Source organism: Bufo bufo, chromosome 5, assembly GCF_905171765.1.
Source record: "Bufo bufo chromosome 5, aBufBuf1.1, whole genome shotgun sequence".
Lineage (NCBI taxonomy): Eukaryota > Metazoa > Chordata > Amphibia > Anura > Bufonidae > Bufo > Bufo bufo.
In genome coordinates, this window is record NC_053393.1 from 90,689,740 (window position 1) to 90,709,128 (window position 19,389).

Here is a 19,389-nt window from a genome sequence, read left to right on the forward strand (position 1 = left end):
TGGATGGACAAATGTCTTTTTTCGGCCTTATATACTATGTTACTATTACTTTGCGAAGTCTCGCTAGACTTCGCATAATAACTTCAGAAATTGATTTATACTGTAAAAAAAAAACTATTTCCCGAACTCGGGTTCGGTTCCAAGTGGTACCTTAGAACCGAACCAGAGTTCGGGAAATGTTTTTTTTTTACAGTATAAATCAATTTCTGAAGTTATTATGCGAAGTCTAGCGAGACTTCGCAAAATAATACCTTCGGCTCATTGGAGCCAATACATTCTAATACTGTATGGAGCTCTCGCTCCGTACAGTATTGAAACTAAGTTTTATGCGAATTGACTTCAGATGTTTCATCCGAAGTCGATTCGCTCATTCCTACTTTTAAGCTATTAACATTGTAGTTCAATACACTTTCCACAAATTTAGGAATTCACATTTGCGATATTGTGAAGCAAGCAATTATGAGAGAGACATATGACAGTAGTGAGGGCTCATGCACACGAACTTGTGCCAAGTATTGGGGACCGCAAATTGCGGTTGCCAATGCACAGGCACCATCTGTGTGGCCTGCGCTGGTGGATGCAGACTCATTCAACTGGAATGGGTCCGTGATCCGTCCACTCCGCAAAAAATAAAACATGAATAAATTAGCAGTGGGGCGGTGCTGGGCTCCAACTGCCGGAGGGACGTCCCCTTGGGCTCCTTATTGAGGTACTTTACATATTAACAAAACCGATTTTATAGACACAGGGCAGTAATACTAGTATATTTTAATGTAAATCGTGGAGACTGATGTGGTGATGTTATGAGCTCAGTAAGTAAAATCCAGGGGACACTGGGTTATCCTGGAAAAGATAATAATGACTTATCTTCAGGACAGGTCATCATAATCACATCTGCGGGGATCCGAGTCCCAGCAACCTCACCGATCAGCTGTTTCAGGAAGCCGCTGCGCTGCGCTCAGTGGAGCTCCGGTGGGCGACTCAGGCTCCCAGCAAGCACAGCGCCATACATCGTATAGGGGGTGTGCTTGGTATTCCAGGGCAGCCTCATTGATTTGAATGGCACTGAGTTGCAGATAGGCCATGTGACTGATGTACAGCAACTTCACTAGACTAGGAAGAGGCCACGGGGCTCACGGAGCGTCCGGCCTCTTCTAACAGCTGATTGGTGGGGATTTTGAAGGACAGAGATATATTGTATCTCTGTTGGGTGAATGAAGCTCTGCCCAAAGTACAATGTCAGACTTACAGGCACGTCACTAATGCTGCATGAATAACAAGGGGCCGGGAGGGAGGGAGGGAGGGAGGAGGTACAAAGTATTTTTTGAGTTTGGGACATAGGGTGGAGCATGACTGTTTATGCCAAGAGAAGAGCGGTGAGATTAATCGTGACACAGGGCTTTATAGTTCCCTATTACTAGCACTACCTACCAATTAAAAAGTGTCAGGATTAGTGTGAATATGAACTTTTATTCTGCCACATGCTGATCTCTGCACCGAGCTGCTTCCTAACACCTCCCCTCTGCTCTGAGTGACAGCTGACAGCCTCCTGTCTCTCAGACCACAGGGGAGGGGCTGTGGGACAGTGAAGCTCCACCTCCTGGGCACTTACAGGAACAGAACTGGCAAAATATAGGTTCACATTCACACTGATCCTGATAATAAAAGCTCCTCTTTTCAGCCCCTACCCAGTGCTGTCAGCAGTTTAGCATGGTCAAAACTGCTGGCAGATTCCTTTTGAACGACACTGCTATACCTATGGAGGCTGACCAGTTCCAGACCAGTTTTGTGCTTGCTGCACTGTGCATGTGCCGGCACCATTCGGTGATATGCACAGTGCAAAGAAACTTGGCACTGGCATAAATATAGGGGTTGCAGCAGTTATGACAAGGCACTATAGTACAGGGAGCCGACAGGACCCCCTGCCCCTACCGCCCGAACACGTCGGGTTTGCTCATCCCTAGTCCTGACACTGGCTAGCATCTGAACCAGTGTGTAGGGCCCTGGAGAGAAGCTGAGAGTGAGAAGAGGGAAGTATAGAACTTATTTTGTCCTATGTGGCATATGAAATAGCAGTCTGGTGTGAAGTCTGACTTGGGTGTCCGAGTTAAAGGGGTTATCCAATCCGTATAATGACCCCCAGAATGCCTGGGCCCCTCGTCTAGAGCATACTTACCTGCTCGCTGAAACCCGCGTCCTTCCGGATCCCTGCACAGCCGCCACTGCATCTCCCTGTGGCGCGGATAAAAACACCCAGCAATCAGGGGAGCAGCCAATAGCAGCCCACGACAGTGACCAGCCTCCCTAGCATCGCGGGTGACGCAAGGGAGGCTGGTCACCATCGCAGCCTGCTATTGGCTGCTCCTCCCGTCGCCAGATGTTTTGATCCACTCGATGGGGAGATGCAGTGGCGGCTGTGCAGGGATCCGGAGGGGTGCAGGTGCTGGGGAGCAGGTAAGTATGCTCTAGAGGAGGGGCCTGGGCATTCGGGAGGTCATTATAGGGATTAGATTACCCCTTTAGTTTGTGGTTTGAACAAATTCTAGGGTCTGAATTAATTCAGGGTCTGGAGTCAATTTAGGTGTTTGAAGTCATTTTGCCGTCTAGTGTGGACTCGGAATTGATTTTGCTGTATGGGGTCATAAAAATGGTTAGGATACACCCTGGATTAGGGAATGGTACATAAAGCAATTCCCTAACTTTATATTTATTAATTCCCTGCTTTATATTCTGGCAAAATCAAACAAGTGTTTTTTCCTCTGTGCAAATGATAACCTACTCTAGTCATCATGCCTCATCTAAAAATACATGGAAAAATATTAACAAACTAAAGTTATAATTTAGAAACACAACAAGGACACTAGTTAAAGGAGAACTCTTCAATGAGTTAAATGTCACCTAAGTTACCAACACACCTATGAACAGATGTAAACGTAATTCAGTGCAACGCTTAATCAGAAGCTAAAGATCTTGTTGAATGTCACATAAAGCACTGGTGAGACGCTTGATCTTCTCTTCCATGGCCCTCTTACTGTTTGCAGTTTCTCGGAGTAGCTGGCGCATTTCTTCTTCTACTTGATAAACCTACAATGGTAAGGTAGGAAAAGCGTGAGTACGGCACAGACATGGAAATGAAGGCAGTATGTATAAAATCAGATGCAGCAGAGATAACAGTCATAGTCTTAACACGTTAACTCACCAAGTGTGACCGTTCACTCTGCTACATCTGTATCTTCTTTGTAAGGTAGCTACAGACACCAGATGGCAGTAGAGAGTCCTGTCGCCTTCTCTCTCTCTATGAAATACATATAGGAGCGGACAGATCCTAAAAATCTAAAATTACGCCAGCATGTACCTCCTGTTGGACTCCCTTCTGAATGGGACGGGACTATTTCAAGCATAATTTAAATTGGCAGTAAGAGATTTGGGGGCTCTGATCTCCCTATACTGGAGAGGTAAAACAGCATGGTCTAAGAGACCAGTGCACTGCTCAAGGTTTATTTCAAAGGGGGAAAAGCAGTGACAATCAAAATTTGTGGCCTATCCTAAGGACAGAATAGGCCATCAATAAATATTCCTGGGAAATCCCTTAAAGGGGCATCTGTCACCACATACCACTATGTCAAACGGTTGGTAGCTGTCTATCCGCCATTGTCTCTGGCATCTATATATGTTCCGTTGAACCTCTGAAAAAAAGACTGCCCATCTACCCGGCAGTCTCCATCCCTTTACTGCGCATGTGCAGAACGCGATCCTGCGAGACTTCAACGACTGCCTGACCTGTCCATCACAGAGGTAAGGACGTGGCACAGAAGCCTCTGGGTTCAACAGCGCCACCCTTGTTGCACTTAGGGGGTTATTTGCATGATAAAAACCCTATATTTTGTAGGATTGACGGAACATATGGAGATGCCGGAGACATCAAGTATAGCCACTGAGTTATTCACTTGATTTGTCCTGCTCACTGAGATGGAAGCACGTGCTCAGTTCCATCCTTCAACTGCCACCAGCTGCAGCAGAAAGGACCTCCCTCCCCCGAGAAAGGGTACGCCCCTGAGATGCCAGCCTGAAACACTGTAAATCTAGAAGAGAAATTCGAGCAACGAATGAGATCTGTGGACCCATGTGAGATACAGGGCCTGTTCTAGGTTTATTAGAAAGGGACGGTCATGTTCCGATTTTCATTTTTTACATTATTCATGGGATAACCCCTTTAAGGCTACGCAGAATGAAGCAAGACGGCTACAGCTACATCTTAGGGTCCATTCACACGTCTGCATTTTGCTGACCGCACATCGCCGACACTCTCAAAGAAAATGCCTTTTCTTGTCTGCAATTGCGGACAAAAATAGGACATGTTCTATTTTTTGGCGGAACGGAAGTGCGGATCCGCAAATGCGGATGCAGACAGCACATTCCAGCCCCATTGAAAATGAATGGGTCCGCACCTGTTCCGCAAAATTGCGGAACAGATGCGGACCCATTTTGCGTTCTGTGAATGGACCCTTATATTGGTGCAATCAATAGCGATAACCTGAAGGAAGTTCAGCTGACTGCATTTCCCCTCAAGATCAGTCTGCTTTGGTTGCTCAATCAGGGTAACATCGGCAGGATCTAAAGGTGGATTTAGGCAAACCAATAATCGTCCAGATTATCGTGAACGACCGCTCCTGCGAACACTCGTTCCCGATAATCTGAGCATCTAAATGTGGCGCAAATCTGAACAAGCAAAACGCTGGTTCATCAGGTGATTTTGTCGCTCGTCCAGGCAGTCCAATCATCTTTCCTTGGCAGCAGATCGTGCGGTCTCAGCAGTGATCTGCTGCCCAGAAACAATGCTTCTATAGCTAGAGCCATCCCTTGTCCTCATATTGTGAAGGAGATTGCGCCATGTAAATACAGCAGTCTCCTTCACCGAACGAGCAGCTGAATGACGGGAAGGAATGCTTCCTTCCCGACCATTGGCTGTAACATCGTGCTTTCAGTGCTGCAAAGAGAAAAATAGGCTGAGGCTCTCGGTGTGATCAGTAGGAAAGTAGTCACACCCAATCAACATGCAAGATAACACAACACTGTAGTTGTTAAAGTGCTTGTCCGATCCCTCAAAAAAGAGACCTAACAATTCAAAGCCCCTGCATTCCAGCACTGAGGGTCCAGTCCTCTCTGCTTATAAAACCCATAGGGCCAGTGCTAATCTCTCGCCCATGGTCCAACAATGAATTGGCCTCATCAGTGACGTGCTACAGAGCAGTACGTGACCATAGGAGCCAGGGGAGGGGGGTGGAAGTCAGATTTTTAAAAAAAAAATTTTTTCCCCATTTTCCAGTTAGCTATTTGATTTTTACATCATATCCCCATAAATATAAAAAGTTTAGAAACTTCAGAAGTAGACAAACATAACATCTTGCCTGTTTCACGCATATAAAATGTAATTGCTACGACTGCACTTACATTGCATTTTCCTGTCTGACTTCAAAGGCCTTCCTTTGAACCACCAGGAAGGTTTGCTCACAGCAGGAGGGCAGAGGTGCAAATTAAGAATGGCAGTGTAAAAAGAGGATACCTCCAGTCCAGACTGTGGCACTCCTTCTCATTTACTGATATGAGAACAATGAAAGAATAAAGTATAAGATGGCCCGAGAACCAACAATACATGCAGCTGTGGTAATAATAAAGTCAGCTCCATCAGTCAGAATACAACCATCATTAGGTAAATGTCAGCTGAACATGTACGGGGGTCTCCCAGCAGCTGAGGCTCTCATGCAGCAGCGTTCTTCCTGCTCCCCGTTTAGTAGACATGCAAGCTCAACTGAGCTAAGCAGGCATGTGTATGAAGGGGTGAGGAGCAATAGTCTCCTGCCCAACAGCTACCCTATGACTGTGTACGATTGCTACCACCTTACTTCTTCGGTCAGTTTTAATGTGCCGTCCGTATTACAAGCACAATAATCAGACAGCATGCTCCACCCGAAAGTGATCCAAGTTCAGTTGAGTAGAGACTAGTGTTGAGCGACCCTGTTTTTTTAAGTTCCGCGTCCAAAGTTCAGGTTCGGGTTATTGAAGAATCCCGTTATGGATTCCAAATTCCGTTATGGTCCGTGGTAGCAGAATCCATATCGGGATTCTTCGATAACCCGAACCTTGGACGCAGAACTTAAAAAAAAAAACAAGTTCGCTCAACACTAGTAGAGACGCAGGAGGTGTGAGTATTGTGGTCCTTGTCCAGATTCTAAAACGCACATGCAGTGCAGCTATCTGAGAAGGTGAACAGTTTCTGCAGAGTGTCTCCTATTGGCGGTCTTGCCTACTGATAAAGCGTAAAGCCGACAACATTAACTTTATACACAGCGGCAATTTTTACCAACACGATCACGTTGCTAAAACACCAGAGCGCAGCTGCTGAGAAACCGCTATATGCTAATAAGGGGGTCCCAGGTATGTGCAGCTTTATCCAAGACCAGTGCCCCTTATTGACAGAGTCAAGGACTGTGGAGACTCTCCATTTTCTATTGTTTAGAAACTGAAACGCTGATTGGTTTCTGGGCGCACTTAGGCCTCCTGCACGCGACCGTATTCGTTTGGCGGCCTGTAAACGGCATAGCTGCAAAATACGGATGCAGTCCGTGTGCATTCAGAACTTTTAGCGGGCCCCATTGAAGAAATGACTATTCTTGTCTGCAAAACGGACAAGAATAGGACACGTTCTATAATTTGCGCCACAACTGCACAGATGCAGACAGGACACGGATGACATCCGTGTGCTTGTATGCATTTTCTGCAGCCCCATAGAAATGAATGGGTGCGCATTTGATCCGCAAAAAATGCGGATCGGACGCGGACTGAAGATACGGTCGTGTGCATGAGGCCTTTACATTAGACAGTTCAGCTGCATTTTATAAAATAGGAGGAGTCGTCCACAGCAACCACTCGGATCAATTATGGGTTAATAACTTGCACTAATAAGTAATATCCGCAGTATTTGAGGCCAAATAAGAAAGTCATCTGATGATCGTGGACTTTTTTTTTTTACTGTAAAATTTCTAAAAAAGGAACATAAATCATCATGGAGCCCACAGCAAAAGTGGCTGCAGACTGGCTAGGTAACACAATACACAAATATTTCCTGCCTTTGTTGCCGCTGTGATTAGCAGAGCAAAGGCAGATGCCCAGCTTCAGAGCTGCCACTGTGCAGGCGCCGTTCCTGGCAGCACCTGCACAGTCAAGCAGAACCTCCGCCTTTACTCTGCTAATTGAAGCAGCGGCTAAGGCAGGAAATTGCCGGGGCCGTGCGAAATGTCCGGCCCTGTCAATCTAGCAGCAGGTGGGGCTTCTTCACCTGTGGGAACAGCCCCTCAGAGGTAAAGAAGTCCTGTTGATGAGACAAATCGATTTGCTTGTCTCTAATACAAACACTTACTTACTTTTTCATTGGCTACATCAATTTCCTTTTGCTTCTCATTTGCTACTTTGACAAGCTCCGCCTGATGAGCAGCCAGCATGGACTCCAACTGTCTCCGAAATGCGTCATCCACGGAATGAAGCTTCTCCATCACTACCCTGTGCACACAGAGATCAGTGGTCAAAAGGGAAACGGGGCGAATGGGAAATATTTGTGAGACTATTCAACAGGACGTTCTTCACTAGTGACAAGTGGCGAACGTATTACTATCTCTGCAGATTGTGAGCTCTTGGGATCCCCTTCATTTGAATGGGGCTTGGAGAAAATCATGCACCTGCTGCAGACACAACGCCATTCAGATGTACGGACTGGCGACTCTAAATTTTGTGGCATCTTTCGTCACCCTGTGTCACCATTTTGCTGTAGCCATCTTGACTTACAGTCATTTAACCACCACATAAGGTTACCTACCATTTAGATAAAAAGGTGGGTTTCACTGCCTCGCTACAGTTTCTTTAAACTGAAATAGCACTTTACTTACTTATGGTTTTGAAGGCTTTTGTCTCTATCTTCAATCAGTTTCTTTTCCTTGGCATCAAAATGGTCTTTCATCTGCCTGACTTGCGTTTCCAGCTGGCTTAGTAATTCTGCTTTATCCTGCCACTTCGTATTCATTGCACTGTGAACAGAAAGAGCAAATGCCTGAAATGAGCCCAGATTCCACATCAAACAGCACAAGCTGCATTTAGTAAAACCTCTGCTCTGGCGGCTGCCTAATCACCTGTAAGCTTTCTTCACATCCAGCAGCTCGGCCTCCTTTTCTTCTAGATGAAGCTTGATTTCCTCCTTTCTCTCCGTTTGCCTTTCCAGCTTCTCCTTCACCTCCTGTAAGTGTTTCTCTCTTTCATCGTTTTGTTCTCTTAAGGTCTTCTCCATCTCCAAATTTTCTGCACGTAATTTTCTTATGCGTTCATCTCTTTCCTGCAATCCCTGACAACAGAAAGCAGAGAATGTGTCAAACCATGTTAAAGGGAACCTGTCACATTGAACATGGTGTCTGAGCTGAAGGCAGCATGTTATAGAGCAGGAAGAGCTGAGCAGAAATATATGTCGTTTTATGGGAAAAGATTCAGTAAAACTTGTAATTTATCCATTTAAATTCCTGCTCATTCTGGGCTTCGAAGTCCAAGAGGCGGTCCTATCAGTGACTAAAGTCAAGGAGGCGGTCCTATCAATGACTAAAGTCAAGGAGGCGGCCCTATCAATGACTAAAGTCAAGGAGGCGGTCCTATCAGTGACTGACAGCCTTCCCTCTATGACTGTGTATACACAGATAGCTGTCAATCACTCATAGGACCGCCCCCTTGACTTCAATCACTCATAGGACCGCCCCATTGACTTCAATCACTCATAGGACCGCCCCATTGACTTCAATCACTCATAGGACCGCCCCATTGACTTCAATCACTCATAGGACCGCCCCCTTGACTTCAATCACTCATAGGACCACCCCCTTGACTTCAATCACTCATAGGACCACCCCCTTGACTTCAATCACTCATAGGACCGCCCCCATGACTTGAAAGCGCAGAATAAGCAGGAATATAAATCTATAAATTATAAGTTTTACTGGATCTTTTCCCATAAAACTATATATCAATTGGATCTGCTCAGCTCCTCCAGCTTTATAACACCATGTTTAACGTAACAGGTTCTCTTCAAACTTCGGGCTGGGTGATTGATCAAATTTATTTGATTGTTATTTCACTGACTATCGATTCTGATTTTATAACAATTGTGAAACTGATATTAGGTGAATCCCTGAAGGTTGGGCTAACATCTGACCTCATGAGCACCGCAGGAGCACAGCACTGATTAATAGCATGCTGCATGAATACCACTGCAATGGGCTGGATCACAGATAACACCAATCATGGATGTTTAAACCCCTAGCTGCCACATTCAATGGCAACCGTGGCACCTAGGCAGTTAGACAAAGGGGAACGCAATCTCAGGGCGCCAATGCACTGCCATGGCAGCTGTGGGTCTAACAAAGTCCCCCAGGCCTGTCATGACTGTATGCCACAGGTATAACCTAGTAGACAGCCTGTCAGTCTTAAAGCGATAGGCTAGCATGCATTACAGGGTATACCAATGCATTATAAAAGCAATTAAAAGCACTGTGAGGCCCCCTAGTGGGACTAAAAATATTATCCATAAAAGTTAATAAAGTTTGTAAAAAACAACACACACACCAATATATGGTATCGCTGCATTTGTCAAAAACTGCATAATATAACATTATTTAAATTAAACCTTTCCTATGAACAACATAAATGAAAAAATTGCAAAAAATATTAAAATAACACCCCCTTTTTACCCCCACCAAGCGTTAATCAATAAAACACACGTACCCCAAAATGATAGCAATGAAAACTACAGTGCATCTCATTCCACAAAAAACAGGCCACATACAGCTATATAAAAAGGAAAAATAAATAGCAAATAAAAATAGAATAAAGAAAAACAGAATAAAAGTAACATAGCTATGCTGCAAGATTAATTATGTAAATGTAAACTGCAGAAAAACAATGGCAGAATTGCATTTCTTTTCCATTACTGACCAAAAAAATTGTTAAATTCCTGATGATCTATCCTTTGGATAGATCCTCAGCGTCTGATCGGCGGGGTCCGACACCTGGGACCCCCACCGATCATCTGTTTGTAAAGGCTGCTTCGCTCGCAGCCTTCTCGCTGTTTCCCAAAGGGCCAGTGGCCTGGGCATGGCTCTGCCCTATTGAAGTGAACAGGACTCAGCCGCGGCCAGGCCAGTGATACTAGTCATGACGTCACTCGCGCTACTGTGAGTGCCGCTGCTTTCTCAAACAGCTGATCGACACCCGGGACCCCGCCAATCAGATGCACCCCAAAATACTGTCAATGAAAAAATACAATTCATCATCCCCAAAAAGTCCCCATACAGCTATGTCAATCAATGTGCCCTTCTATTTACGGGACTGCTAGAAAGAAAAGAAAAACAAGATTAAAATAACCAAATAATCCTCAAGTTGAAAAAAAAAAAAAAGTTTTAATGTCAGGTACCATCGCCCAGCCCTAGTTAAAAGGCAGGGAGATTTACTAAGCTAAATGTGCCAAAAGTTTGGCTTTATATGCAACAAAAAAAATTGACGTACATGCTTCACGGCACATTTATTATTAGACATTATTTGCGCCTCTCGTCGAGGGCCTGGCTTAATCTATTCCTGTGTGTTCAATACGATAAACTACATTACAGCCAGACATGTGTAAGGAGGAGACAGACTGGGAATGCCTGAATTAAGGGGTACTTCAAACCTGTACATTCGAGCAATACTGATAAGTAAAGGTATTTGACTTTTATTTTTCATATGCACCAGTGATACGCCATCATCCTATGTAGTCACGTCAAAACGTAAGAATCTTGATCCACCACTAATGACCCCATCCATGTACAGCCCCTGGCTCCTCGTCACTAGGAGTTGTGCACATTGTAACGGAACGCCGGGTACCTCCGTTGATAGTTGCTCCTAGTGCTTTCCGAGGACTCCAAGCACTCCACTTGACACCGTACGCACTGCAGACCCCACGAACCGCCGAATCTTGGTTGAGTTCTCACCGTCTCCTACCCACCCTGGACCTACGACAAGGCTCCAGGCTCCAGTGGGTGAACCTCTCCTAAATCCAGAGAGCAGGAACAGCTCTTAAAAGAGCTAGTAGTTATAGCCAGGGGAGTATAGCAAATCTCCCAGCGTATAGCAATCCCCCAGTGTTGATCAGTTACCCAAACACCAGCCTCAACATGATGAAGGATAAAACAGGCACACTTTATTGAGGGCTACCCGCCCGTATTTATGCAGGTCCCCATCTGGTGGACACGCCCCTAGGGGACCAGAAGGAAGACTGTGACACAGGACAGATACGTAGCAACTCAGGATACACAGACACAACACATCCCCACAATGCATCATGGTTTCCTCCTCTCTGCCCTGGAGACCCCCGAGGAGCAATTCAATTATCTCTCAGGACAAAGGGAAATCGCCAATACACATGTGGAGACAACAGGACAGAAATCACCACCCAAACACACAATGTCACACCCCCACAGCAAACACAGACATTTAACATATTCCCAGATAGCTCAAGTCTGAGTGCATATCATTAGGTGAATGGCACTCAGAATACACAAATACAATACAATTAGCTATCTGGGTACCCTCACATAACATAAAATACAATTCCAAAGACAGATTTAAGCTGTGCGGCCGGTCTGTCTGCTCCTTTAAAGTTAGTATGGGCCATAATCCTGAGGCAAGAGGCTGGTAAACAGGCCTCTCCAAAACCCAGTGGCGAGGTTGGTTTCGCCACACACATATATAAAATTACGTAAAGGGAATGTGTCATCAGTAAATGACAAACTGTTTAAATCAAGCTTTTATGTTAAAAATACGATTAAAGAATTTTTTGTGATATTTTTAATGTTCCATGTCACTTTCTCTATTTTTTTTATTTTTTTTTAAATCCTAAAATCCTGTGGTTTTCGCACTGGCCTCTAGACCTAACATTAGGTGTCACTTCTTGGTCAGTACAGATTGCTTTTCAGCAGGCATCTCATTATCATTACAGGCAGGATTACAATGACAGATATCACCTATATATAGATAACACAGGATCCACCATTCACAAAAGGTGATTTCACAGCTGCCTTACTCCCTCCTGACCTCTGCACTTGTCAGAGAGCATGCCTAGAAAAAAATTCTCATAGAAGTTAATGGAGTCCCCTCCAGTCACTATGCTATCGCCTGTGTCTGCTCTAAAGCATATAACAAAAAATAAATAAATCTATAATCAGAAAACAAAAACAGATTAGAAAAAGGGTATGTGGCACCATCTGGTTTTAACTGGCAGAAACAATTATAGGTGGCACATTCCCTTTAAATAGCAATCCGGCCAGCACTCGACCCTCAGTGCACCCTGCAGAGGGAAGGAGCGGACTCCACGTATGTAGTAAAAAGATCCCAGCAGCCGTGTCTTGTATTGAAGAATATCTGCTTTATTTCACAATTGATAAGTCACATCAAATAAACCAGGACGCGTTTCGGCAATCTGCCTTTCTCAAAAGTCTTGGCAAACCCCTTTAAAGGGAACCTGTCACCGGGATTTTGTGTATAGAGCTGAGGACATGGGCTGCTAGATGGCCGCTAGCACATCCGCAATACCCAGTCCCCATAGCTCTGTGTGCTTTTATTGTGGATAAAAAACGATTTGATACATATGCAAATTAACCTGAGATGAGTCCTGTCCCTGACTCATCTCATGTACAGGACTCATCTCAGGTAATTTGCATATGTATCGAATCGTTTTTTATCCACAATAAAAGCACACAGAGCTATGGGGACTGGGTATTGCGGATGTGCTAGCGGCCATCTAGCAACCCATGTCCTCAGCTCTATACACAAAATCCAGGTGACAGGTTCCCTTTAACTCTATGGGTCAGTATGAATACGTGTTAACAAATTCATATCGTTTTTTCCTGTTTTACAACTTTTGCACAATAAAAATGCTTTTTAAAAATGTTTTTGCGTCACCATATTGTGAGAGCCATAACTTTGACTTTTCCATTGACGAAGCTGTGTGAGGGCTTTTTCCTAGCGAGAGGAGTTGATGTTTCCCACTTTTTGATTGCGTCCGATTCCATTTTTAGGTGGCACTTTATTATTCTTGTGACATCATAAATACTTTTTACCGGGGAAAAGTATATTTTTTTTGTAAGTGTATGTAAACTAAGTTTTAACTAAACTGTATTAAATTCTATTCTAAATGTACTAAAATAATTTTTGTAATACACATTATTATTATTATTTTTCTAGGCATCCGAAGTTCAGGTGCCTGTCGCGCTTCAGAATCCATACTCCCATACAGCGCTGAGTATAAGAATACACATCCCCCTGGGGCTGAGCGTTGTACAGGGTAGATAGACATCGCTCCTCCTACCTGTACTGGTGCTGCTCCGCTAAATATTGGCAAACATGGGCAACTGTAAGTCAGACTTTAGCAGAGCGGATGTCTTATGTGAGCTCCTGTCTGCACCTATCTCCAGAATAGCTCAGCTATTTCCGGAACTCCAATAGAAGTGAATGGAGAGGTGGCCGTGCTTATGTGGTGCGCTCTCCATTCACTTCTATGGGAGTTCTGTGCATGCGCAAGGCTCTCTCCTTCACTTTGGGGGTCCTGTTCTAGAGATAGGCGCGTGTCCCAGAGGTATCTGACATTGGTGTGTGTGCGATCGGCCAACCCCTTTAAGCCATGTATTGTCCCATGTGTGGAAAAGGAATGGCATTTGTTCGGACCAGATAAAATGGGCTAATGGGGATCCTCAACAGAAGCCACATCCATGAAAAATAACCACTGATAATGGCAGAAAGTACAGGAAAAGTCCGCTGTGACCGATAAACACTAAAATACCAATGGACTCACTTCTTTCAGTTTCCGGATGGTTTCGGTTTGATCATCCACCATTTTACTTTTGATTCTCAGGGCATCGTTGTCTCGTTCGTTTTGCTTTTTCAACGTCTCTATCTCAGTGGAAAGGACTTCAACTTTTGCTTCAAGCCTTCCTCTGTCCTGGGCCAATGCAACACCTACAAAAATAGTTTATTCAATGTAAGGGATTGTTCCTTAATGGGTTCTACACCTTTTGAACACATTTTTGCCTCCACTCCAGGCTGGACCTATAGAGGGAAGCATACTTACCTAGTCCCAGCTCTTTCCGTTCATGGAGCTCCTTTACCAGCTTGGTATGTTTTGGCATGATTGAGGGCCACGTGTCCCGCTGCAGCCGTGACATGTCCCTTAAGCAGAACGTGACCCAGTGCCATGAATGGAACATACTTGTACCTAGTTGGGGGAGGCAGAGGAGTGTGCTTCCCTCCAAAGGTCCAGTGGGGAATGGGGGTTTCAGGAAAAGGGCCCATTCATATAGTAGAATTTCCCAGCATAACTGCAGCATGGACACCGCGCCAAGTCGCCTCTGATTCCCATGGGGAGCCAGCGCTACTGTTCACCGGCTGGCTGTTTAAAGCTGTAACCACGCCAAGAAGGGACATGTCCCTTCTTGGTGTAGTGTGAAGACAGCCGCCGATGGTGTCTGTTCGCGGTTTAGCAACTTTCAATGGAGCCAAGCTGTGAGCGGGTCCGCTGCATCCAAAGTGAACCAACCATGGTGGTTTCTGCCACGTGTGAACGGGCCCAAAAAGTGAATTTATTGTATAATGAGAACTTTCTAATACACTTTGAGAACCAATTTTTCACAGATTCATGCTACAATTTAATGGGAACCTTCAATAAAAGTAGGTTTATGGTCATGTGATGGACACACAAGACCCGGCACCGATAACTGCACAGCTGCAGGTTCATATCACATTTTTAACATAAGGCTCCATTCACACGTCCGCAAATGGGTCCACATTCGTTCCGCAATTTTTCGGAACGGGTACGGACCCATTCATTTTCTATGGGGACGGAATGGATGCGGACAGCACACAGTGTGCTGTCAGCATCCGCATTTGTGGAGCAGGGCCCCGATCTTCAGGTCCGCAGCTCCGCAAAAGATAGAACATGTCCTATTCTTGTCCGCAGCTTGCGGACAAGAATAGGAATTTCTATAGGGGTGCCGGGCGGGTGTGTTGCGGATCCGCAACACACCACGGACGTGTGAATGGAGCCTAAAGCTGAGGTTCTATTCATATCTCACTCCTTGCTTCTGGCAGAGGCATATGCTGGGCATATTTCCAAACCTATACCTCGAGTGGAGGGCTGTGACGCATGCCACTGTGTTTGGCATATGGCCTCCATGTGATGCTAAATGTCTCCTGCAGTAAACACAAAATGTATGGGCAGTTATGGCATTCCTCAGTGATGATAACTGATCATTGAAGGTTAAAGCTGAACCTGCGACGATTAGCTGATTCTTAGAAAAGCTTCTATTTAAAGGGCATCTGTCAGCAGTTTTGTATCTATGAAACTGGCTGGCCTGTTACATGTGTCCTTGATAGCTGAAGGCATCTGTGTTGGTTCCATGTTCATATGTGTCCACATTGCTAAGAAAAAATGATGTTTTAATATATGCAAATGAGCCTCTAGGAGCAACGGGGGCGTTACCGTTACACCTAGATGCTCAGCTCTCTCTGCAACTGCTGTGCCCTCTGTACTTTGATTGACAGGACCAGACAGTGTAAATGCCATCACACCTGGCCATGTCAATCAAAGTGGAGAGGGTGCAGAAGTTGCAGAGAGAGCAGAGCCTCTAGGTGTAACGGTTTCAGGTACAAATCTGCTGACAGATGCCCTTTAACATTAGAGGAGCCACTAAAGAGCTCCCGATTCCTCCTGCGTTGTGGCTTCAGTTTATAAAGAACATGTCAGGACCTCAGTGGAACCAAACGGGTCTCACTGGAAGTGAATGGGGTTTGTTGGGCGATGTCTGCTGGTGACAGATCTGGCGCTATTACCAACCAAGAGCCAGAGATGAACAGGGCTCTGCACCTTGATTGACAGAGCCAGGAAGTGAAAACGTCATCACGCTTGACCCTAGCAAAGTAGAGAAGGGTCGCAGATGCAGAGAAAGCGGAGCCTCTAGGTGTAATGGCAACGCCCCCATTGCTCCTAGAGACTCATTTGCATATATTATAGCTTCATTTTTCTCAGTAATGTGGACACATATGAACATGGGACCAACACAGATGTCTTTGGCTGTGAAGCGCACATGTAACAGGTCAGCCAGTGTCATAGGGACAAGTCTGCTGACAGATGCCTTTAAGAACAAAGTATTTTAAGTTCTGTCACACTAAGTAAAGGACTTAATGCGTTCACCTTGCTGAGATAGCTCTTGTCCCCAGATTTTCCTTTCGGCCTTTAATCCATCGATCAAGGACTCTTGAGCTGTGAGTTGTGAAATAAGTTTGGATTTCTCTTGCTTCAGTAGCTCAATCTGAACAGTTTTCCGTTTTTCTTCTTCCGCCACCATTTCCAGGTGGCGTATTTTGCTCTACAGAAATAGTAGGATTAGTGCTGACAACTGTTCACTGAATAATATGTAACGTTAACCAATTTTACAAGCATTGAATAAATAACATTATTGAAAAGATTATGGGCCACAAATATCTGTGATGAGGCAGCATGGTAACCTACATCTCCTGTACAGTTGTTGACATAGCATGGAAACCTACCCAGATCTGATCATGAAAAAAGTCCTGTAATGGATCCCAAGCACCTGTGTCATCAATAAGCCATCCATTTCATCGTATGTTCTTAATATGTAAGGTGGGAATTGCCCAGTATCCACTGCAGCACAGCGTCCGGTCCCAGAATACTGAGCGGAATGGGCTGCTGACAGTAATAAGTTAAGGTTGTATTACACGGCCCGATTCTGTCGGCGATTGCCGGGAAGGAAGCGTTCCTTCCCGGCAATCGGCGGCTCGTTATTACATGCAGCGATCTCCTCCACAGATCGTTATGCCATCACTCGTCTCCATGCTGCCTAGTTGTTTGCCGGCAGCAGATCGTGATTAGACGCCACCATCTGCCGCCGACAAATGAAGATTTTTTTTTAAAAACATGCTGAAAGATCCCAATTATCCGATGAAAGATAATTGGATCAGTGGGAGCTGGATCATAACTAACGAGCATTCCTATGAACGGCCCGACCATCGCCTGGTGTAATACTGGCTTTACTGCTTAGCCGACTATATTATGCAGTGCATCCTGGTAGTGACTTCACCTGATGTAGCATTTACCATTCGTGAGGTCTGGGTCACCAGGTGAAGCTTGAGGAGGAAAAAGAACCCATCCGCCTGATCAAGATTTGTAGTTTTTAGTTTTTTTTTAGAACTGCTGTGATGAATTTCCTGACCAATATCTGAAATACTGATGAGACCGGCTACTCCACAAGTTAAATGTGGATAATATTAAAAGAAAAGCTTACTTTTAGAGAACTTATGGTTTCTTGCTTTGCTTTAGTGATGTCCGCTATCCTGGTCTTCTGTTCTTTTACCATGGTAGTGAGCTCCTGAATTAAACTCGCTGATTGCTTCTCTTTCAGACGGCTATGGGAGAGCGCTTCTTTATGTTCTGCTAGCTCTGCCGTCACAGTGTCAAAGGCTTCTTTAACCTACAATATAGAGAACATTTATGTATGAAAACTGATCTAGAAATACTAGGATTGTTAGACAACTAAAGCTGCGTTCACATCGCGTTTTTGTTTCACTTTTAAAGTTGAGAAAAACAGGATGGTGAAGGGTAGTAAACTGCAATTTCCATTCCGTAAAGTCCAGTAACAAAAATAAATAAATATATATATACTTTAAATGGTTACATGGTAACGGATGTACCTGTATGGCAGTCTGAGGCATGCGTATAACGTAAAGGGATTTTCCGGGATTACTATGGTCTTTAACAGATAAGCTACTTACCTCATGTACATCTTCCCCATATATATATATATATATATATTTTTTTTTTCCAATTTGCACTCTCCTGACCCGTTTTCTCCACATATACCATTCACTTTGATTTGTTTCCATCCTGTATGTAGCACTTTCTGTTGCTGTATCCAACCAAACCCATGATGCACTTCTTCTCTCTGCCAAAGCTCCAGCACTGCCCCTAACACCCGGCTAATAGCTCCTCCCACCAGCTAGCTACTTAGACACTCCCCTATCACTGCCCCTAACACCCGGCTACTTTATAGCTCCTCCCACCAGCTAGCTACTTAGACACTCCCCTATCACTGCCCCTAACAACACCCAGCTAGTTACATAGACATTCTCCTATCAGTGCCCCTATTGCTGCTTTGACACACCCATGGATATAATATCACAGGAAATAGGAAAGAGTTGCATGTTACCATAGTACCCCCCAAAAAAGGAGATTTTTGTATAACTTACCAGTAAAATCTCTTTCTCGCTCTTCATTGGGGGACACAGGAACCGTGGGTATAGCTATGTCCTCTAGGAGGCGCTGACACTAGTAAAAGCTGTTAGCTCCTCCCCTGGCAGCTATACCCCCTCCAGCCTGGAGAGAGAGCTTCAGTTTGTGTACAAGCAGTAGGAGAAGCAAGCCAACCAAGAAAAACACGTGGAACACCAACCATGTCAAAAGACCCAACAGGGTTCTAACCAGCAACAGCCACAACTGTGGCCGGAAAACAATACTGGGTGGGTGCTATGTCCCCCAAAGAAGAGCGAGAAAGAGATTTTACTGGTAAGTTATACAAAAATCTCCTTTTCTCGCCTATATTCATTGGGGACACAGGAACCGTGGGACGTCCAAAAGCAGCCCAAAGGGAGGGAAAAAAACCACAGACCCATGGAAGCAAGCGTCCCTGCAGGCATCAAGAACTGTCGCCTGCAAGACCACACGGCCCAAGGCAGGGACCGCCGATGCAGTATGCACCTGGTAATTTAATGTGAACATGTGTAAGGAGGACCGGTAGCCGCCTTACACAACTGTGCAGCCGAAGCGCGATTCCTCCGAGCCCAAGAAAACGCCCACCACTGTGGTGGAGTGAGCCGTGACACCTAAGGGCGGAACCCTGCTCCGGCGAGGTATGCTTCAGCACTTGCAGACCGAATCCAATGTACAATCGCCACCTTGGAGGCCGCCAATCCCTAGCAAGGACCCTCCGGAAGACAAAAGGGGATCAGTACACCGGAAGGGACTGGAGGCTGCCAATAATAATTAGAGCTCTGACAACGTCCAAAATGCAACTCCCTTCCGTAGGGTGTGAAGGAGAGGGACAGAGAAGGAAGGACAATGTCGTCATTAATATGGAAGTCAGAGACCACTTTCGGGAGAAGAAGGAATGGGCCTGGGACCGCCTTATCCTTGTAAAAGAACCAGGGAGGGATTTGCAAGAGAGCACCCCCAACTTAGACACCAGTCTAATGGATGTGATA

At 45.1% G+C, this 19,389-nt stretch overlaps 1 protein-coding gene across 3 annotated transcripts in view; it reads right to left on the minus strand.

Moving 5' to 3' along the window:
- Positions 1 to 2,471: 2,471 nt before the first annotated feature.
- LRRCC1 (leucine rich repeat and coiled-coil centrosomal protein 1) overlaps positions 2,472 to 19,389 on the minus strand; it is an 82,472-nt gene continuing 65,554 nt past the window's right edge. For all 3 annotated transcript variants that reach the window (XM_040433075.1, XM_040433074.1, XM_040433076.1), the window contains 7 exons: positions 17,418 to 17,603; positions 16,307 to 16,481; positions 13,913 to 14,076; positions 8,181 to 8,389; positions 7,941 to 8,078; positions 7,422 to 7,557; positions 2,472 to 3,084 (listed from right to left, as the gene is read on the minus strand). In XM_040433075.1, the coding sequence (XP_040289009.1) occupies positions 2,962 to 3,084; positions 7,422 to 7,557; positions 7,941 to 8,078; positions 8,181 to 8,389; positions 13,913 to 14,076; positions 16,307 to 16,481; positions 17,418 to 17,603 (1,131 nt within the window). In that variant the 3' untranslated portion in view covers positions 2,472 to 2,961. The remainder of the gene's footprint in view (positions 3,085 to 7,421; positions 7,558 to 7,940; positions 8,079 to 8,180; positions 8,390 to 13,912; positions 14,077 to 16,306; positions 16,482 to 17,417; positions 17,604 to 19,389) is intronic.